The 23228-nt window shown below is 42.6% G+C and overlaps 1 protein-coding gene across 1 annotated transcript; it reads right to left on the minus strand.

Moving 5' to 3' along the window:
- Positions 1-1484: 1484 nt before the first annotated feature.
- On the minus strand, positions 1485-21913 carry LOC115369769 (NACHT, LRR and PYD domains-containing protein 14-like; the record flags this gene model as incomplete). The annotated part of the gene is made up of 6 exons (XM_030066436.1): positions 20987-21913; positions 10317-10587; positions 7831-9631; positions 7554-7727; positions 2393-2566; positions 1485-1653 (listed from the first exon to the last, which is right to left on the minus strand). Coding segments are annotated over exons 1-6 (3516 nt in total), but the record flags the coding sequence as incomplete, so codon positions are not given.
- Positions 21914-23228: the final 1315 nt, after the last annotated feature.

Here is a 23228-nt window from a genome sequence, read left to right on the forward strand (position 1 = left end):
GACTGTTTCCCCCGTTACAACACCGTTACCGTTACTGACAATAAAATGCACCGTTACTAGGCTGTAACTGAACTCACTGATGCGGCTTCAACCGAGCAGGCTCTCTGTCAGCAATCAGAGCTGCTTAAGCCCCAGATCTTTCTTCAAAAACCCCAGATCTTTTTTTATTATAATTATTATTATTATTATTTAATTATCCTATATGAAAAATGTGCGTCTTGTGCAGAAAACGCGGCGTGTCAATTTTCAAACCGATCGGACTTTACACTTTTTTGTAATTTATCAACATGAATGGAATTCCCCACCCGGACAAGAGGGTATCACTACTTTATCAGAGGCCGTTAGATCAGTGGTTCCCAACCTTTTTCTTGAGGGACCCATATTTTCACCATTGCAGACTTTGGCGCACCCCTCCACCCACCCCCGGCTCTTCCTTCCCTCTTCTCCTCTCCCTTCACACACACACACTATTATTATTATTACCTTTTTATTATTAAATTACTATTATTAATTTATTATTACTAACTTTTGCATGCATGGTGAAGCGGGATAAAATAGGCTAATGCAATAATGCAGGTTCCTAACGTTAAACTGCTCTGCATCAAAATTGTAATAGCCTACTTTGTTTTAAATGCACATGACTCAAGGATGTCAGTTTCCTAAGCCAATGAGGCTATGATCAAGCTAACCAAGAGCATGGCCTATACCTTTTAAAATAAGCACGTCGGGAAGCAGGTCGGGTCCATTATTTTAACCGACTTGCGGTCCGAGTTGCGGTCGGGTTGGTTGAAAACGTCGGGCGAGTGCGGGTCGTTTGTAAGTGTACCCGCACACCACTGGCATGTATGCGCATGTCTGTGTGTGTGTGTGTGTGTGTGTGTGTGTGTGTGTGTGTGTGTGAATGAAAATGACAGGGAGAAAGAGCGCTATGCAGAGATGAATGAACGGAACGATATTTATATTTTAAAATCGTGTTGGGGGAAAAAAGCAGAATCAGTTTGTGGTGCTTGGTGTTGACTGTGTGGCGCTGCACCACACTGGTCTGTGTATGGGAAACACTGACTTTCTGCAAGTTTACTCTGTTTACCTCTGTGAGTGTGGGAGGGTGTTCACGTGACAACCCTTTCCTCCAGATTTAATTTTTTAATGTCAATGTATTTATTTATTTATTTATTCAAACTAATTATTAGGATTTTTAACTCTATGTATGTGTCACAAATAAATTAAATACTAACACATAACTAAAAAAAAAAAAAAAAAAATCACACCCCTCAAAATCAAGAGGGCTTGGCGACCCTTTTCCTGGTAATTAATTACTTTGACAATGATGTAACTCAGTTACTAACTCAGTTACTTTTTAGTAGAAGTAAATAACCTTCCCTATGAAGGATTTAGCAGACCATGTCGCTCATATCCACCATTCAACATGAAACAATATTCCTCAGGCCTCTATAAGACATTGTGTGTGTCTCTCCATACCTGAGATCCTCCAGTCTCCAGGTTGGATCCTCCAGTCCAGCAGAGAGCAGCTTCACTCCTGAGTCTCCTGGATGATTGTAGCTCAGGTCCAGCTCTCTCAGATGGGAGGGGTTGGAGCTCAGAGCTGAGGCCAGAGAAGCACAGCCTTCCTGTGTGAGCAGACAGCCTGACAGCCTGCACACCATCACAAACACAATCAGTCCAATCAGGCATTATTCCTGGCTGATATGATTCTAGCAACATTTTAATACAGTAGCTGTTTTACACTCTCATAATAACTTGGTTTTAGTTCGCAGCTGGAAAATCCATGATGTCAGATCCATATTGCAATGACTTGTGGGTAAGTCAGGAGAAGACTGCAACCCATGCAGACTCTCTGCAGGTCTGCAGAGAGTCTGCTTGAGGCCCCTTCTGGACTCTGGACTTGTGGATTTGGAAAGCCCTCAGCACTCTCAGACTTCCCAGGAACACGCCCTCAAAGTCTGAGAGTCTGCAAGTGAAGTCTGGACATTTGGATTCAGCCAGAGAGACTGAAGCTTCACTCAGTCTGGCTCCAGCCTGCTGGAATCACTGCAGGAGCAGCACAACCACATTTAAACGCCGGCTCACATGAGCACAGAGCGTATACAGTGGAGGACTGGGAGGACTGGGAGGACTGGGAGGACTGGGAGGACTGGGTGAGAGGAGCCGGGCCAGCACGCTCACTCACCTCCAAACTACAGCAACAGACACTTTAAAGAGACATTTTCAAACCCTCATTATTCATACAGTTATACAGCTGTGATTGTTATTTTTAGACAGAACATTATTACTGAGCTCCAGACCTCAGTGTCCTCACAGCTGGCTACAGGGGAGACTGCATGTAAATCAGGACTGAACTGGTCATGTGTTGAGCAGGTTGAGGAATCCTGACCTGAGAGCCTCCAGTCTGCAGTGTGGACTCTCCAGTCCAGCAGAGAGACGCTTCACTCCTGAATCCTGCAGATCGTTGGTACTCAGGTCCAGCTCTCTCAGATGGGAGGGGTTGGAGCTCAGAGCTGAGGCCAGAGAAGCACAGCCTTCCTGTGTAAGCAGACAGCCTGACAGCCTGCACACCATCACAAACACAATCAGTCCACCACATCATCTGCTTTGTGTTTTCACAAAAACCTACACAGCTTAGGAATCTGATCAGTGACATGAAGCTGTATGCATGGCTGCAGCCATTTCTTTGATACTGATCAAAATTTATAGCAAAATTTACATTTTGCCTAATAACTATTCAGCAGTCTAGTACATGTAAGATGTAGAATTGCTCTCTGGGAGGTTGACATTGTCTCTAGATGAAGAGCAGCTTGCTGCATGTTTCATTCAGCAGGTTGACAACTGAGGGTGACTTGTTATATTTCAAAAATGGTTCAGTCAAATTCTCCAGTATCTCCAGTTTCACAGTGACAAGACAGAGAGACAGAACAATCTGTTGGAGCTACATGTACACCCAGGGGCAAAAATCCCATTTCATTATTGGGGGGGACAATAAACAGAAAAATTTCTGAGAGTAATTGTTGGGGGGGACATGAAAAAATTGCTGTCTGGCACGACTGTATCTCCCTCTTTCTCTCTTACGCTCCTTTGAAACTTGCCGTACAGCGTTGAGCCTTCAGCATGTTCATATGTTTTAAATAATGCTATTAAAAGCAATAATCCTCTAATATAACCAAATTTCTTTGCTCACTGTTCTGTTTCCACTACAGTCCACCAAAGTAGCTTTACAAGAACCAGAAACTCAAAATAAGCTCTAAAACTAGAGGAAATGCCTTGAATAATCCAACTACATCAAACTATTCTTCAAAAAACAGATTCATTTTAGTGTGGACAAAAAAACAAAGCAAGATATGGCATCAAATAGTGACATACAGTATATGTTTGAGCTGTACACTGTCCCTTTGAGATCAAATAAGAAAATTAAATGAAACTATGCCACAAAATAATGCAACTTAAAATGCAAAAAAAAAAAAAAAAAAAATAGATATCTATCAAGAGACAAACTCAAAATCTCAGTAAAATATGAACTATTTCTGACATTAATATCCTGACAGACTTTTTGAAAGAATAAAAAGCTCAGTATTTGCTCCTCCTGTGGTCTGTCCTCTCTCTCCCTCACTGTCTCATTAGCTGTTAGCTTAAACAGTGAGCTGAAAGAGGCAGGTTTTGGACCAAGCAGGAGAAAAATATTGCTTTTCATATTACAGCCTTGTGCTTGGTGAACAGGTGCTGTGATAAATGACTCACTGGCTTTCACTTGAGGAGGTTTTCTATGAGGTTAACGTTTTCATGAAGAAGCAAATATAAGAACAATGTTGCCATGACCTCATAGTCTGTGTCAATGTCTAATCTCTAAACCCAAAGGAGAGGAGAGAGAGAGAGGGAGAGTGGACAGGCTGCAATAATAAAATGCATTTTGGTTTTTGATTGATTTTGATTGATTTGATTGATTTGATTTATTTCGGTCAATTAAAACAAAAGAAAATATCAGCAACAATGCACAAATAATCAAAACAAGGACTGACTGAAAAGGTGTAGGCTGAAGCAGAGCTTACAACGCCTACCCTTATCACAAATAAACATTTACTCATAATATGAGCTAATCCAAACATAACTACTACCTAAGTGGTCAACCAACGATGCAGCTTTCAGTCAACAAATACAAACTTAATTAAGCTACTAATTGGTAAATTTTTAGTCAACCAAAACATTGGATGCCAAAAGGACAAAATCAGAAAAAAGCAGGATGGCATGAATATGTGAGATACAAGATGTACTTACGATTTTTGACAGTGTACTGCATAATTAAGATATTCTTGTAAAGTTTTTTTCAGACTGGCCAATGTAATCGAGGTTTTTATATTTTCAGAACAACTGTTCCATCAGTTCACCCCCTTAATAGACATTTGTACGAATCTTTGGTTTTTCAAAAACGATTGTTCCCCTCAAATTGTAACCGCTGTCCCTCATTTTAAACAACCTCTGGATACTTTGTGGTAGTTGTTCATTTCTAGCTTTATACATAATCTGTATTATTTTGTAATCTACTAAGTTTTGGAATTTGAGAGTGTTATGATGAACAAATAGTGAATGGGTTGGCTCATTATAGGGTTTTTTGCTTACAATATGTATAGCTTTTTTTTGCAGTAAAATACAAGTTGACTAAATATGACTAAAGCCTATACCTCGACATATTTCTGCATCATGATGTGGTTGAATATTATTGCTGGCCTACATGACTCAAGTAGCATTTTAATACAGTAGCTGTTTTACACTCTCATAAGTTAGTTTTGGTTTTTAGTTGGCAACTGGAAAATGTATAATGTCATGTCAATATTGCAATGACTTGTGGGTAAGTCAGAGAAGTCTGCAACCCAAGCAGACTCTCTGCAGGTCTGCAGAAAGTCCGCTTGAGGCCCCTTCTGGACTCTGGACTTGTGGATTTGGAAAGCCCTCAGCACTCGCAGACTTCCCAGGAACACGCCCTCAAAGTCTAAGAGTCTGCAAGTGAAGTCTGGGGGATACCAGTGTTAAATTCAATTTAGTTTTAGTCTTAGTCTTGTGTCAAATGACTAGTTTTAGTCATATTTAGTCAACTTGTATTCTTTTTTGTTCAGTCACATTTTAGTCGACGAAAAGTTTTGGCATTTTAATCTAGTTTTAGTTGAAGAAAATCCAAATATTTTAGTCTAGTTTTAGTCGACTAAATTACAAAGTATTTTAGTCTAGTTTTAGTCAATAGTCTTGTTTTAGTCTTTGACCTGCATCATGTTGGCTTTTTTATGTAACAATACGTTAAATTATTATTCTTATTTTAAAAATGTAAATTGCTTATCAAACAGACCTAACAATTCAGCTACCAATGAATGAGCAGTAGTATGCATGTGATAACATAGATTGAAAAAAAGCCGAAGTGATACCTCTTCTATGAATAGACAAGCTAAGCCAGTGTGCTGCTGTTAGCCAGTGAAAATAGAGCGGAGTGGCAACTCTTCACTTTGTTACACAATCTTTGTCAGTGCGCTGCTGTTTTAACTTTGTTCTCGCCGCGCTACGCTTCAGACAGCGCCGGTGGGTGTGTGCTCCTCAGTCTCACACACACACACACACACACACACACACACCGGCATGAGCACACAGCAGCGCAGGAGGAGAAAAACTAACGTGCATCCAATGAATGCACTTTTTGGATTATAATTTAAAAGTCTGACGAAAAAGAAAAATCTCCCGATGTACAGTCCGGGCCTGTCTTACACCATTGGACGATATGCAGCATTGCGTTCAAGTGCAACTCCAAAAAGGAGGACAAATAAGCGTCGGGCTTGAGACCGCGCCGGACGCCGGACAAGGCATTTAAATTCTGGACTGTCCGGCCTAAATCCGGACGTATGGCCACCCTATCCAGACTAGGGCCCGACCGATAAATCGGTTATAGCCATTAGAGAATAATCGGTAATCGGCCAAAAGTTGGCTGATTGACGCCGATGTTAACACTTATTTTTCACTGGTTAAATGCAGGGAATATGGTGTTTTCTTTGCGTTACGTATCCAGTAGAGGGCGCTCCGACTCCTTTCACGTCCCGCTCCACAGTCCCCCCACAGCAGAGAGAAGTAGAGAGAAGACTGAAGAGCCTACAGCGCATTTACTGAGCCCAGCAGTTTACCTCAATGGTAAGTTCATAACTAGTTTGGGAAATAAACAATAACTCAGTAAGTTTCCCATTCCCCATGGCGAGCCTCGTTGTGTCTGTCACACTTGACTGATATGTTAGCAAGCTAAAGTTAGGTCACCGTGCAAAACCCCCTATGGGCTGCATTTATTTACAGCAGTGCACGGACTGTGTTTTTTAACTTGTGCCGTTGAGGAGTAAAAAGCGTTTCTGGACGAAGTTCTAACTTCATGGAGGAAAGAAAATGTGAACGCACGTTTAGAGGAAATCAGAGAGGCACATTTCAAATCATGTTTTACCAGAGACTTTTATGATGCTGTTTATCCACCTACCTATTACCTACAGATAATAATTCATTAAATACACTCACTGACTCTGACTGTCAGAGAGACTTCTTTATGTTTACTGAGATGATAGTGGGTGTTGCTGTTGGTGTGCAGAGCAGTTTATTGAGAGGTGTTCACAGTATTTTGACCCTCTGATGCATGTAAGTGGAGTTGACAAATTATCAGACACCTCAACATGATGCTCCTCACACCAACACCCACTACCACCTCAATAATAACCATAAAGAAGAATTATCAGCTTTCTTACAGTCAACAACATTTTAAAGTAATAGGTTTAGTCTAATGAAGTGGCCAGGAGTGTACACACCATATTCATGTGAACACAAGTAAGACAAATGCTTAATGTCTGAGTTTCAAAATGGCCCACATAACTAGACAGATTTGTAACATTATTTTTTAACTAATACATATTATGTCTTACTTTGTTTTTTTTTTACAGATGGCAAAAGAAGGTGGATGTAGTACGGTGTGGGACTACGTCACCAAGGATGTCCCTGGTGAAGCAGTCTGTAATATTTGTGCAGCTTCTGTGAGCCAGGGATCAAGCAAGCAAAAAGCAAAAAACACAACCAACCTATGGCTGCACCTTAAAGCTGAACATGATGACATGATGATACTACCTTTTTGCACATCATATTTTTGATTTGTTTTATGTTCAAATTGTTCATATGCTGCTTGTTCAACACAATTTGAATAAAATTAATAACAAAAGTATTTGAAAATAGTAAAATGTTCACCCGTCAATTAATATCTTTGTAACAAGTGTTTGGAACTATATTTAAGCCATCCAAAGCAGGTATTTCATCTTTTTTTTAATTGAAAAATGTAAAGATATATGTAAAAATTTAATAGGCCAATCTATCGGTTATCGATTTTCTTATTCCCTAATACTGGAATCAACATCGACCCCAAAAAATCCATACCGGTCGGGCCCTACTCCAGACCTCAGTGTCCTCACACCTGGCTACAGGGGAGACTGCATGTGAATCAGGACTGAACTGGTCATGAGTTGAGCAGGTTGAGGAATCCTGACCTGAGAGCCTCCAGTCTGCAGTTTGGACTCTCCAGTCCAGCAGAGAGACGCTTCACTCCTGAATCCTGCAGATCGTTGTTACTCAGGTCCAGCTCTCTCAGACTAGAGGACTGGGAGCTGAGAACTGAGGCCAGAGCTGCACAGCTTCTCTCTGACAGATTACAGCCACTCAGCCTGAGGAGGAATTATAGATGAAAACAATACATTTAAATGCGTTTCTCTTGTGTAGAAAACATCATGTTATGTGTTTAACATATCCAGTTATCTCTGAACCTACACAGATTTCTTGGAGGCTTTGACCACTGGCAGCAGCCTCAGAAGAACCTCCTCTGAAGCAGAGTATTTCTTCACGTCAAACATGTCCAGATCTTCTTCTGATGACAGTAAGATGAAGCCCAGAGCTGACCACTGAGCAGGGGACAGTTTTAGTCTGGAGAGACTTCCTGATCTCAGGTACTGTTGGATCTCCTCCACTAGAGAATGGTCATTCAGCTCATTCAGACAGTGGAACAGGTTGATGCTTGTCTCCGGAGAGGGATTTTTCCTGATCTCCTCCTTGATGAACTTGACTGTTTCCTGATTGGTCTGTGAGCTACTTCCTGTCTGTGTCATCAGGCCTTGTAGGAGAGTCTGATTGGTCTGCAGTGAAAGACCCAGGAGGAAGCGCAGGAACAAGTCCAGGTGTCCATTTGGACTCTGTAAGGCGTTTTCCACAGCACTCTGGAGGAGTTCTTCTAGTTTAGTTTTCTTGTTGAATCGTGCAGACCACCTGGAGGTTGATTTTTGTGACATCAGATTGACTCCAGAGTTGATGAATGTCACGAAGACATGAACAGCAGCCAGAAACTCCTGAAGGCTCAGATGGACGAAGCAGAAAACCTTGTCCTGGTACAGCCCACGCTCCTCTTTAAAGATCTGTGTGAACATTCCTGAGTACACTGAGGCTGCTCTGATATCAATGCCACACTCTGCCAGGTCTGCTTCATAGAAGATCAGGTTGCCTTTCTCCAGCTGCTCAAAAGCCAGTTTTCCCAGAGACAGGATCATCTCCCTGGTCTCTGGAGTCCAGACTGGATCTGTCCCATCTCTCCCATGATACTTGACGTTCTGCACTTTGGACTGAACCACCAGGAAGTGGATGTACATCTCAGTCAGGGTCTTGGGCAGGTCTCCTCCCTCACTGGTCTTCAACATGTCCTCCAGAACTGTAGCAGTGATCCAGCAGAAGACTGGGATGTGGCACATGATGTGGAGGCTTCGTGACGTCTTGATGTGGGAGATGATTCTGCTGGCCTGCTCCTCATCTCTGAATCTCTTCCTGAAGTATTCCTCCTTCTGTGGGTCAGTAAAGCCTCTCACCTCCGTCACCATGCCAACGCACTCAGGAGGGATCTGATTGGCTGCTGCGGGTCGTGTGGTTATCCAGAGGCGAGCAGAGGGAAGCAGGTTCCCCTTGATGAGGTTTGTCAGCAGAACGTCCACTGAGGTGGACTCTGAAACATCAGTCAGGATCTGGTTGTTGTTGAAGTCCAGAGGAAGTCGACACTCATCCAGACCGTCAAAGATCAACACAACCTGGAACTGCTCAAACCTGCTGGTTCCTGTTTCTTTGGTCTCAGTGAAGAAGTGATGAAGAAGTTCCACCAAGCTCAACTTTTTCCCTCTCAGCAGATTCAGCTCTCTGAAAGTGAATGGAAATATGAAGTGGACATGCTGGTTGGCTTTGTTTTCAGCCCAGTCCAGAGTGAACTTCTGTGTTAAGACTGTTTTCCCAATGCCAGCCACTCCCTTTGTCATCACTGTCCTGATTGGTCGATCTCTTCCAGGTGAAGGTTTAAAGATGTCTTCACATCTGATTGGTGTTTCTGGTGTGTCTGGTTTCCTGGATGATGTTTCAATCCATCTGACCTCATGTTCCTCATTGAGCTCTCCACTCCCTCCCTCTGTGATGTACAGCTCTGTGTAGATCTGATTCAGAAGTGTTGGGTTTCCTGCTTTAGCAATCCCCTCAAACACACACTCACACTTCTTCTTCAGGTTAGATCTGAGTTCACGTTGGCACGCTGCAGCGGCAGTTTCTGAATGAACAAACAACAAAACATCAACAAATCCATGTTGTATTAAATATGAGAAATGTGAATATTTCCTGGTAACTGTATCTATTGGTCCTTTTCGACTGTAAGAACTTAGCGAGGTGTGCCAAGACCTGAAGAACAACATTGTTCCAGTTTAAATTTCCTGGAACCTGATTTGGGCCCTGCTCCAGGAACTTTTAGGAGGAGCTAAAAGGGCTGTCCTTCTTGATTGGTCAAGGTGTTGCCATGACAACACTTCTGTAAACATGACCTATCAGAGGACGACAACACAAAGCAGCCGCCGCCAAACAACAGACAGCAGAAACAAATGAAGAGCTGCACGTCCTGATCAGGATTTGGAGAGAATAAAGTTCACAGCCGGAGCGCTGCCGCTGTCCCGGGGAAGCCAGCAGGACGAGACGGGAAAACAGGAAGCTGCTTTTCACCGGCAGGAAGGAGGAGGACAAGCCGCCCCCTGCTGGCCAGGAGAAAAAACTCTTGTGTGTAAAAAGCGTCAGAGGCTGAAATAATCTGTCATCAAGCAACAGCCTGACGCATCACAACTGCTTTGATCTGATTGGCTGTTTGACTTGGCTCTTAATTAAATTTTTTCAGTTTGACTCGAACTCAGATTTTTTGGTTTAAAATTTAAAATTGAATTTTTTTTTTTTTTTGTTGTTTTACTTACTGCTCCACAGACGCTCAGCCAGCTCCTCCTGCTTCATCCTCCTCAGGAGGTGCAGTGTGATCTGCAGAAAAAACTCTCTGCTTCTCTTCCTCTGCTCTTCCTCCTCACCGTCCAGTACCTCCTCATCCTCCCTCTGCCTCTCTAAGCATTCTGGGTAATCTGGACTCAGAGACCTCTGCAGGTTTTTCAGCTCCTTCTTCACAAAGGTGTTGATGTTCTCCTCCAGCAGCTGGAGCAGAAAAATAACAGAGTTTGACTTCCATATTAAAATCTGGACACAAAACACCAAATCAAATCCAGGTCAAAGAGGCTGAAAGATACAGAGAGCAGCACGGAGACGATTCTGAGCAGAATGGTTGTTGTTCAGTTGGTATGTTGTTGTACATTTACACACCATAAATATGGAGGCCAGGTCTGTTTGATGCTGCTGGGCAGACTGAGCACTGGGAACCTCTGAGCTCTGCTGCTGGACTCTGTGGAGGACACACACACACACACACACACGCACACGCGCACACGCACACACGCACACACACACACACACACACACACACACACGATCATTGGATGTGATGTTTTGAAAGAGGAAACTCAGTCAACAGAGTCTGAAGGGTCAAACCAATTCTGGATCTCATGAATCTGATGACAGAAAAACCATCTGATTCATCACCAGTTTGAAATAATTACCCATCATCCACAGAGAGGCGGCCGTCTTTGAAGTCAATATATCGACCCATCGAATGGTCACTCCTCATGGACACACAGCTGGGCTCAGGTCCAGGTTCAGGTCCAGGTTCAGGTCCAGGTTCAGGTTCAGGGGGGTCTTGTCTCCCCTGCTGGATCCTGATAGAAACATTATGAACACAGTGAAGGGATCTGCTTTACTTTCTTAGTCACACTAACATACTAAGATAATAATGAGTGACTTCTCTTCAGAAACAACACTGTGTGTAAAATGGAGTGTGAACACACACAGAGCTTTTCCTGTGAATAATGCTGCTGTGCTGATTTGCCTGCTGAGCTCTGAGATGGAGAACAGTCATGGACAGTCAGAGATCCTCATCTCACCTCTTAGCTTTGGTCTGGCTGTCATGTTCCCCAGACAGAGTGCTTTCAGAGGCAGGGAGCCCCTCCTCTCTCTCCTCACACACATCCATAGCCGAGCCGACACCTTGACACAAACACAGCGGCTGATTGATGACAAGCTTTCCATGACAGGATGTCTCATCACTTTCTGTTTTACTGATTTTCTGATAATTCTTTTGCTAATTTTTCAGAGTTTGTGTCATTCTTTTAAGTAGTTTTGCTTTCAAACTCAAAGGTTTCAAAACATTTGTATTGAAACAGTAGGTGATAGCAGAGTGAAATATAATATAGCATGAAATAACTGGTGTTTTGCTCTCTTGGTGGATCAGCAGCAAAATAAATGAACTCAAATCAACTTTCTCCAAGCTGTCAGACTGGTTCTGTAACTTGGTGCATATTTCATCGATGAGGTGTTGAGATTACAGCTCACCTGACGCAGACTTTGGTCAGCAGTAAAACACACAGGTAAAACATTTCAGACAAAGATGATTTTGTCCTCAGTCAACATTAAATATCATGACATGATGAATATTTAGATGCTGAAACACGTTAACCCCGTTTTGAAAGCCTTTCCACATGTGCTGGTCCCAGTGTGCTCTCCAGTCCTCCAGCTCTGAAACACAATGTAGGAGCCTGTTCATCAAACATCTCTAATGATCCCTGGTCGGCTCTTTACCTGCTGAGTCACATCCACATCAAATCCAAGAGACTTTCAGCTTCACCTGGAGAGGAAACCCAGAGAGAGAAGACGCTGCTGCTTCTGCTGCCACACTGCTGACTGTGTGTGTGTGTGTGTGTGTGATGCCACCTCACAGCGATGGGCGGGGCCTCTGCACCCGACTGTACCAACCTGTTTCTAGGAGGGTGGGAGGAGAAATTCATTTGGACCAAACCAAACAGCTGAAACTCTAAAGCAACATGAAGCTCTTGACTTTCATAAATATTCAAACAACACCTGTTAAAAACCAGAGGTGTGTCCACACTGTTACGACTGAGGTGGCCCAAGTGGTGCATCGACACACACACACACACACACACACACACACACACACACTGGCTGGCTTCACTGAGTTTGCTATCATTCTCCAACAACCTGAGTGCAGCTGAGTCCTGTGATCATGTTCTGTTGGTCTCCAGTTGAAAATCTGTGGAATCTTTGAAAGAGCCGAGTTGCTGGGATCAGATGTGGTGTTGTGAGTCACGGCAGGACAAGCAGCTGCAGCGGCTCTGGGCTCTTCACTGAGCGACAAACAACAAAACACTAAACGCAGAGCCGCTTCCACTCCTCCCCAGTTTGTACATCCATTTATTCCATTTATTCTTTTAGAGGAGGCTCATGGGAACTGAAGCCAAGGTCAAAGGTCAGCAGCAGAAGACACACACACACACACACACACACTGATATGGACATATGAACACACACACACACACGTTTACATTCAAACACATGCACACGGACATACACACACACACACACACACACATGTGCAACCATACAAACACTTAAACGCAGATACACACACACACAAAACACACAAACAGTGATATGGATACATGAACACACACACACACGTTTACATTCAAACACATGCACACAGACATACACACAAACACACTCATAAACACACACACACACACTCATGCTCACTGACATAAATACACACACACACACTCGTTTGCAAATGCACACACACACACACACATTCACACATAAACATACAGATAGACACACAAACATGAAGACACGCATACACATAAAAAGTCACACATATACACACAGATACATGTGTATATTTAAACAGTGTGTTTATGTCTGTGTGTGTGTGTGTGTGTGACTGTGTGTGTTTTTGTGTGGTTGTGTGTTTGTGTTTGAATATACATGTTTATGTGTTTGTGTATGTATGCATATGTATTTATGTGTATGTGTGTGTATGTGTGTTTTAAGGTGTGCGCGTGTGTGTGTATGTGTTTGCATGTGTGTTAATGTCAATGTTTGTGAGTGTTTGTGTGTGTGTTATAGGGTGTGTGTCTGTGTATGTATGTCTGTGTGTATATGAGTGTGTGTGTATGTTTAAATATACATGTTTTTGTGCCTGTGTGTGTGTGTGTGTTTGCATGTGTTTGTGTTGGTGTATGCATATAAATGTTAATATGAGTGTGTGTGTGTGTGTGTGTGTGTGTGTGTGTGTGTGTGTGTGTGTGTGTGTGTGCGTGTGTGTGTGTATGCGTGTCTGTGTGTGTGGTTGTGTGTGTATGTATGAATTTGAATGTCAACCCTCATACACACATGAATGTCAACACACACACACACAGACAAACACACACACACACGCACACACACCCCAGGCCTCATGAGACTTGAAGTGACTCTGAGATGAAAAGATATTTTGGTTTGTGATCATTATGGTCTGTACCATGGAGCTGGATTTGGGCTTAGCGAGGTAACTTCAGGCTTCACCCTGGCTTTTCTGTGCCATAAAGATGGTTTACTTTTTACCGGGGTATGTTGCCGTGGTAACATACACTGAACACCTAACCTGCTCCGGAGCAGAGGCTTGTATCACGAAGCAAGCTCAGTTTTCCCTGGATTGCTCAGACCTTTCTGGCTACACTAATGGAGATCATGGTGGTCAGGGATAACCGGCATCACGATGCTGGTTATCAGCTCGCTCACTCCATCCAGGTTTGTCTCATCAAGAGCCGTGAACGCGCATGTATAAGGGGCGGAGTCTGAGGCAGCAGACCAATCACAAACATGAGCCACAAAGAAAAACGCACAGCGTATGTCACGGTGGAGGAGCAGCGTGTTATACTGGAAAAGTATGAGGAGGAAAAACAACATTAAACACTAAATAAATGTGTAAGTTCCACATCAACAGCTCAAGTCCACATCTGATGCTGAAACCTATCAACTCACTGCACTGCACAGATGTGTTGCGTGTATGACAGGTATAGTTGAATTCCCCCAGGTGTAATTCCCCTCAGCTGTCAATCAGGCCAATTCTCTCTATTTAAAGGTAATTAATTGTGCCATTTTTAATGTCCCTAAAATGTTGTGAAACGCCTCTAAAAATATTTTTGATTATCAAATTTCCTTTAATGATCTCTCATGTGTGTTTTCCTCTCCTCTAGAGTGTCAGCTCTGTACAGCAGCAGCTGTTAGCCAGGCTGAAGCTGCTTCACATCAGCATCACAGCCTCTCTCATACAGAGAGTCAGAGGCTAAATCTAACGGATATGACCAGTCCAGGAAAATCCTTTCACGCCGTAATGCTCTCCTCATTTGGACTCGTTGTTCAATGGGATCCTCAATGATTGGGCAGGCCGTGTTTTGGCAAACAGCTGATTGGCCAGGGGGGGACACTTTATGTAGGATTCAGTCCTATCCTGAAAGTTAGCCTGCCCCGGAGCAGGCTAGCTTTCAGGACAGGTTCAGGACAGGTTTCCTATCCCGATCAGAGGTGAACCAGCTTTGTGATCCAGAAAATCCGGAGTTGAGCCTGAAGTTATCTCGCTAACGCCTTAATCCTGCTTCGTGATACAGGCCTCTGGTTAAGTTCAGGATAAGAGCTCAGCAGGTAGAAAAGCCCCACCTATTGACCAATCAGTTCTCTTGGAAAATGGCCCGCCCATTTGATGAGAGCCCAGTGGATCGAGGGGCACAACTTGTGCACCTTTAGACATTTTACTTAGACTTCTTATTTTAATTCTGTTTGTTTTTCTCTCACATTTTTTCAAGTTTGAAGAGAAGAGGAAGAAGGAATTCTTCTTGTTTGTTTGTTTTTGTTTGTTTTCCTCATGACTCTGCACTGTCCAACCAAAAATTGATCTTGTAGACTGATGTAATGATTTTTATAAATATTTTTGAAAATAAATGAGGGTAATTTAATTCAGAGGGTTAAATAAAAGCCTGATTAAATACACCCCAGCCTCTGGGCTCCTTTAGGTTTCCATTAGTTTGCTCATATTTAGTATTTAGGCTGGCTGCCCTGAAAAGTCCACATGAGAGTTGATGCCAAATGTTTTACAGTCTTTAAGTGACAGTGAAATAATATTTTAACCAGCAGAATAAACACGAGACGTCAGATGGTTTATAAAATGAAATATCAAAACCAGTTGAATCAAAGTGACAATTCTGACAAAACTCAAACTGAGGGCAGCGGTCCAGCGAGGGTCGCCCCTCACTGTGAGAGAGGGCCAGTTCCTCTGCAGGAGTGTATGGCTGAGTGGGAGACACATTCATTTACTGAACACACATATATTACTGTAGTCAGATCGACCCATGCCGTCATGGTGGGGAAGTCAGATTATAATCCCACTAATTTACGCATTAACAGTGTCGGCGATTTTTTCTCAGCATTCCTTGCGGCTCTTGGCAGCTGCAACTGTGGTGCTTTTTACCTGGATGATGGATTTTTATTCCTTGTATTTATTTCAGATTATTGTCTGCTCCTCCGTCGTAAAGTCTGCGGCTCGGGTGGATTTTTCCTTGTCTGCAATTGGTCGGATGCAGCAAACACCGCCCTTTTTATGTGAGCGCGCACAGATCTAGATTGGAAAAGCCTGGGTTGAATTACCGAGGTGATAAGCGGCTTCATGGTACCTAAAATCTGGATTGTGGATGTCTGGTTAAGAGAAGCCGGATAACTGAGAGATTTTTGCCAAATAAATTAAAAGTGGTGAGATTAAAACATCATGTGAAAATAATCGCTCATTTTGGTGTCATAGCGACATCTAATGAATTAACCCTTTGAGACCTGAAACAAATTCCGCATTTCTTTAAAAACAACAAGCAGGGAGAAACAGTGATGAGAAAATTAGCACAAGAAAAAAAAGAGAGAGATTACTTGAAAATCAGAAAATACAGAAAATACGGCCTCTGTTAGCTCCCAGCTTACAAATGGTCTGAGCAAGATCAACCAAAGTCTCCTTCCAGGGAAATTCTGGTGTTATCAGGTCACTTTATATCAGTGGGTGATGTGGCCCCTCAAGCTGTGTGACATCACCCCAACAGTGGCTTGGAATGTGGATGCAAAGCCTGCAAATAAATCCAGAGATGGGTGAGCCTCCCACGAGGTCTGCCCAGTGCAGCACTGTTTGGCAGAAACAACCAGAAGCTTCAGCTGAAATCCATCAGCTTTTGGGCTACAAGCATCTGGGCTACTACCATTAGTAAATATATACCCCCTGTAATTTGAATACTATGATAAAAAAAAAAAAAAAAGAAAAAGAAAAAACTTCCAACACTGCATGAACCTCCCACATCAGTCCAACCTCAGGTCTACAGTGTGTGTCTCACAGAGTCAGTAATAACTGTGAAAACTGATAAGACTGTGAGGGAAATCATGTGCTCATGCTTCATAATCCCATCTTTTTAGGGCCCGAGCACTGTCCCAGTGCGAAGCCCTATTGTTTTTGCTTCGTTTCTTTTTTCTTATTATTATTACGCCACTTTGACGCTTAATTTGACCCCCTAAACATGCTCAAAAACTCACCAAATTTGGCACGCACACCAGGTCTGGCGAAAAATTCGATAAAATAAAAAAACGGAACCCCCCCGGTCCAAAAATGGGCTCAGTAGCGCCACCTAGGGACGCAAAGGCAGCCCCTGCGGCCCACAGGAATGTCATAGAAAGACCAAACCAGCGCCGAAACATAGATCTCAGCAAGCCTGACATTTTTCGTGCTCGCGCCCCCCACCTAAAACCAACAGGAAGTCCACAATTTGAGTTTGAAAGTCACATCTTCGCCCAAATTTTCACTTTGCATGAAATCGCACTCCTCCCAGGGCGTTAATCGAATCGGCTTGAAAATTTAATACATGACAGAGTAACCAGTGCTTAACCAATGATCAGAAGGAAATAGTAAAATTTCGAACCGTTTGGATTTCAGAAGACCTCAAAGTCAGAGTGTCCACAACCAGCGCCTCCACTTTTTCCCATGGACCCTGGTGGGAATAATGCAGAATGCTAGGGGCTAATTAGGCCCCTGCTGACTACAGTAAAAGTCTGACAGCTTCCAAACCTATGCCGATGGACAGAGGACCACAATTCCTACAAAACTACATATCATGGTGTGGACTGGAAAAAGTGTGTGGCCACGGTGAAGAGTTGTTTAACAGCTGGGACTCTGGTCTGCTCTGCTCTGCACTCTGCCTGCTGGCACATCCCCCAATGCACATCCCCCTTAAAAGGAGTGACAGGTCATGTGAAGCACACACTAGGACATGCTAAGGGCGCCATCTGCTGGAGGGGCGCCGCTAGCAACAGGGCCAGAACTTTGTGTGTGTGTGTGTGTGTGTGTGTGCCTGAGCGTGCGTGTGTGTGTGTGTGTGTCTGTGTGTGTATGTGCCTGCATGTGCGTATGTGTGTGTGTGTGTGTCTGTGTGTGTGTGTGTGTGTGTGTACGTGCGTGTGTGTGTGTGTGTGTGTGTGTGTGTGTGTCTGTGTTTGTGTGTGTACGTGCGTGCGTGAGTGTGCGTGTGTGTGTGTGTGTGTGTGTGTGTGTGTTTAATGCCACAGCCACCGGGCACAAGTGGGCACGAGGCGGCACAGGTGCAAGGGCCCGTCCAACGCTGCTTGCAGCTTTAATTATATTTATAATTGAAGTCATGTTCTTTTTAACCCATCACACTCACCACTTTATCTAATGAGCCAATAAGGAGACAGGAAGGCCTTGTTTTCTGCCCGGCAACCATTCAGAATTTAACCAAGCCAAATAATATGTAACTTTCCCCACAATCTTTGAATTAACTGACATTAGTCACTGTCACATTGTGTGTGTATTGATTTTTGCATATTTCATTAGTGGTTGGGTCGTAACTCTATATACACTCTCTCATATATCTTAGGTCTTTTTTATTCTCCCAACTTGGTGAAATATGGTGACACAACTGGACCAATCAAACTGTATGAAGCCTCTAAAAAACCTCAGCTGGGGTGAGGAGACTCTGATCTGGATCCCCTTGGTGTGTTATTATGGCATGCGGTCAGTATCTTCAACTAGATAAATTAGCAGCACACAATCACAACACTGACACAAAATCATGACAACAACCATATCGTTCCTATTTTACCGTTAGCTCATCTCCAATCTCAATATACAATGCACCAATACACCCCTGCTCCTGTCCCTATTGATACCAGTATTAGCTTTACTATTAGCCAGCACATGCAACACATACACAGACAGTTATTCTGTCTGGGTTCAGCAGCTCATCTATTCTGTCCTACATTTATAATTTATAATTTTGTTCCTGACATATTAAGATATTTTCCAGCTTCTCTGCTAGACCTTAAACACCACTGTCAGTATAACGCTGCCATCCCCAGTGCGACCCTCAGCAACGATCACCTCTCAGTTTACTATCACCTGAATGTATCACAACACCTACACTTATCAGCTGTTGTCTCCTTTTGACAGCCTAACAACTATCACCTCTCTACTCTTAGCAGCAGCCAAACAATGTTATGATAAATATTACTGAGCTGTTGTCCCCTTTAGGCCAACTAACAGCTAACACCACATAAAATTATTAACAAAACATAAATACAGTTGGTCTTTCTAAAACAACACTACTCTGTCAATATTTCCTATCTCACTGTAACTTATAACTTCAGTCTTTTCTAGACAGTTAAACATTATTTACTTCAAGATAGCAGCTAGCTGCATGCACGTAATTACACCAGGCCCTTCTACTATACTACTAAACAATTCATCATGTTCTTGATGCTTTAGAGGGGAGGCTGGATATTTCCTGAGACCCATGTAGGTGCAATCTGAAGCCAGAAAAAAAACAATGCAGCAGATTTGTTTCTGTGGTCAACAGAATCCCCCACACCATTACCAGCCAATATGGCCCCTCCTGGCTGGCTCGCCAAATTAATCAGAATAATTAATCGCAATCAGAATCCGCTTTATTCGCCAACTATGTATGGGTGATTCTCTGAATTCGGTGCACATTGGGTTCTCTGGTTACTGAAAAATATACCACAAAAAATTGTGTTTCTGAACATTGCATCTGATGAAGGACTATTTGAACCTCTGAGAAAATACGTTTTCCCACCTTAGGCATGAAATCCCAAACATTTTTAGGAATTTCTTTGTCACTTAGGATGTTTTAAATTCAACCCCGTAACAGGACAATTTGATTCCTGTATGATTATAATTCTAAAACATATTAAAACTAATTATTTCAGTGCCTTGGTAATCACCTGTCCCTTGTGTAAAATAACCTATTGCAAGTATATTTTATTTGATTCTAAATAATAATAATTTGACTGTCACGTAGGATATGGCAACTTAATGTACAAGTGGCCTTCATAAATCATGAAAATATACCTTAACATAAACATTAGATTAGGCTTTCTTTTATTTTCTACTTGTCCTCTAAACTTTGCATACAGTTCAACAAACATTTATCTAATATTTGTTATTATTATCAAAAAATGTATGGCAATGTATCAAATAACAGGGTTGAACACACTGTAATAGGGTTGAATGACAACATATAATCAAATTGAGATTGACCCCGGGCACTGGGGTTGGGGCATTAGCATTGATGAGGCCTAAGGAAAAAGAAGGATGGCTCTTATGAAATCTGAATTCTTTTCCAAATGCAACAACTTAACATCATCTGCATCATGCCATTGACAAAGAAATTGCTTTATCCTTTTCCATCAGCCTATCCTCTTGGTATTAGCATGTCTAGGCTGCGCAAGTGAGTGAATAGGCAAATTAATTCATTAAAACAAACACAAGGAAAGAAACATATCATAAATGTTTTATTTAATATTGTTTAAAAACAACAAAACATTTAGATTGAACAGATCTGTCCTATGAGAAGAAAAAATGAAGAACAACAGCATAGGCTGAATGCTGTATACAAAATCTATCTCACTGGAATCAGCTTAACAATGTAACAATTGACATCACAACACAGTTACACTCTTAACTATAAATGTTAACATTAAAATCATTTCATATGTTCTTCACAGACTTTAATAGAATGAGTCTGTCAACTGTAGTATCAGCAGTAAAAAAAAAAAAAAAAGTACACTGCTGTCTTCTCTAAAATCTGGGTATTGAGCATTCACTAAACTGAACTAATAACTTTGATGTGTGATAGTGGATGGTCTCTTTTCTTATCTGATCTGTTTTTCCTGCCATTTATGGTTCTTTCATCCTTTAGTCAGACAGTCTGTGCCATATCTCTCTCTGAATTTGCATGTGACGTGAATCACGTCCTGTCACGGGCTGAGGAGGCGGGATGAGCTCAAGCACATTATCAAATGGATACCACAGTACATCCTCTTGCAGAGGCCAAAAGAACCTGTTTTTGGTTATTCCAGCATGGTGCATGCATTTGACTTGAACGTCAATTTCATCTGTGGCAAGGATTATTCCTGGATACAATGCTTTATCATAAGTGAGCACACACCACTGCCCTATTACCTCTGGATCACCCCAATTGATTTGTTTCTGCCCTTGTGACACAGTAGCTGGCACTTTCCTGACAAAGCTGAAATGCTTTGTATTCCAGCATTCACATTCAAGCTTTCCATAGGTGGAGCACATGCAGCTGACATCTCGCGATGTTATCTCCCCTCGAGCAAGAGTGATGACCTGATGGATGTGCATGGTTCCTGGGACTGGGGGAATGGTGGACGGCATCCTTTGCAGTGCCTGCTCAACAGCTTCATCTTCGATAAAATACAATTTGATCGAAGTGTCTGTCTCTGAGAGGGCCTTGAAGAGCTCATAAGCATTGTTGATGTCCCGGCCATGGCTGATGAGGTTGTCTGCTGATCTCTTTAAGGCAGCACCAATACCATCTGGTGCTCCTTTGCCATGACTGGACTCAAAAAAATTCCAGGTCCCTCTCAGTCCTCTCTTGTCAAGCTCTGTACTGAAGAGAAAAAAGTTCCCTTTCTGCCTGTACTGCGTGCATGGCCCATCACTAAAAAAGTGCACAACAGACACCTCTGGGTGTGTGGTCTGCACATAGTCCAGTGCAGGTTTCAGATGTTCCCATATGGCAGCTGGACTCTTGTGCTTGGATGGTGAGATGGAGGTAAAGCAGGTTGGCTCTTGGGTTCCACCAACATAGATGACCCCTGTGTGAAGTGTGGCCTGTTGGTGGGATGATCCAAAGTGTACTGACTGAATTTCAGTACTGTACTTACAAGAAAAGTTCTCAGAGAAGTCAATGTGGATAAGGCATTCATCATTGGCCATGCAGCTGCGCAGTCCACGGTAGTAGGCATACTGTTGTCTGATGTTGAAGAGATGCCTCTTAAACTTGGTGAGGTGTGTGTGGAACCTCTCTGCAAGCTCCTCTTGAATGCTCTCAATGTTTTTTTTTACTGTTATTTTTGAGACAGAGCTCTCTTCATCATTTGATTTTGCTTTGTCTTCTGTGGCCCACTGCATGTAGGTCACCTTCTGTGCACCATTATATGAGCTTGAGAGGGGAACAATTCTGCTCTTGCACTCCTCACATTCTCCATACATGCAAGCCTTGCTACCAGTGTCACAGCAAACAAGTTCTGTGAGACTCTCTAAATTAGATGTTTCAATAAGCCTAAGCTGACAAAGCTTGTCAGCCAGAAAGCCCAGGTTTTCATGTAACCTGCACTGGCATGTGTCGCGGTCTGAAAGGGAGGGGTGGACAACCCAAAACAGTCGCAGCCGGCAAAATGAGGCGTATGAAATGTGACTGGTGTTGTTTTCTGCCAGAAACTTCCTATGAAGGTTTTTCATTGTGTCTACAAGGAATCGTTTTTGCATTTTAATTTTCTTCTTTGTTATTGTTTGCTTTTTCCCCGTCGTCATCCGACTCACATCATCTCTTGTGAAGAATGTCTTCACCTTGCTCACCAGGGATTTATCAGTGTACCTGTTGTAAGATCGTGTGGTGGAGTTATTACTCAGGTCTTCATTCCCACACAAGGCCCTGCGTTTCTTTGAAAAGCCTAGTGCTTTCTCAGACCACTTCTGCAGCCTGTATTTCTGAACTACTTTCCCTACAACAACCTCAGCAACAGTTTTTTTCCCTTTTTCATTTCTGGCATTCTTGTATTTCCTCCTAATGTCACTAATTAGGGATTCATGGTGCAGTAAAGTTTTCTTTACCTTGCTGCTCACAGTACAATTTTTCAGCAAGTGACGGACTTTGGACCTGGGAGAGTCTTTACTCTTGGTCGCTCGCTGGAGTCTTTTTTTGTATTTTTCTGTCTTTTTCTTCTGATGCTTGAGTTTCCTTTTTAGTTCTTCTATTTCTTTGCGCAGTTTGTCTCTTGCTTTTCTGGAAGCTTTCTTGCCTGCTGAATGTCTAAGATGAAACCATACAATACATGGAAAGGGGATCGTTAGTTTTACAAATGAGTAGTTACATTAGTAGTGACATAGTAATTACATATACACTAGGACACTAGGGTGCAATAATTGACCACCATGGCTTTGTGTGTGTGTGCATGTGTGTGTACATGTGTGTGTGTGTGTGTGTGTGTGTGTGTGTGTAGAGGGGGCGTCTGAATTCACTACTAAAAACAGTAAACCATGGCTACAAATGTGCATCAGATCAATCATGTATAAAGCAGTGTATATAGCAGTTTTTTTTTTTGTTTTTTTTTTTTTTTTTTCTAAACAAGCTATCATAATTAAAATCAAGTACTATTTCTAACCACATATTTCCCTCACCGTGAGGACCCTGGTCTGGCTTGCACTACATCTTGAATCTCACTGTCAGGAGTATGTGGAGGGGTTAGAGAGGTAGGCCCACTGTTTTCAATCTCAGCTTTCCTTTTCTGTCTTTCTTTAGCCTTCC

The sequence above is a fragment of the Myripristis murdjan genome, chromosome 13, assembly GCF_902150065.1.
Source record: "Myripristis murdjan chromosome 13, fMyrMur1.1, whole genome shotgun sequence".
NCBI lineage: Eukaryota > Metazoa > Chordata > Actinopteri > Holocentriformes > Holocentridae > Myripristis > Myripristis murdjan.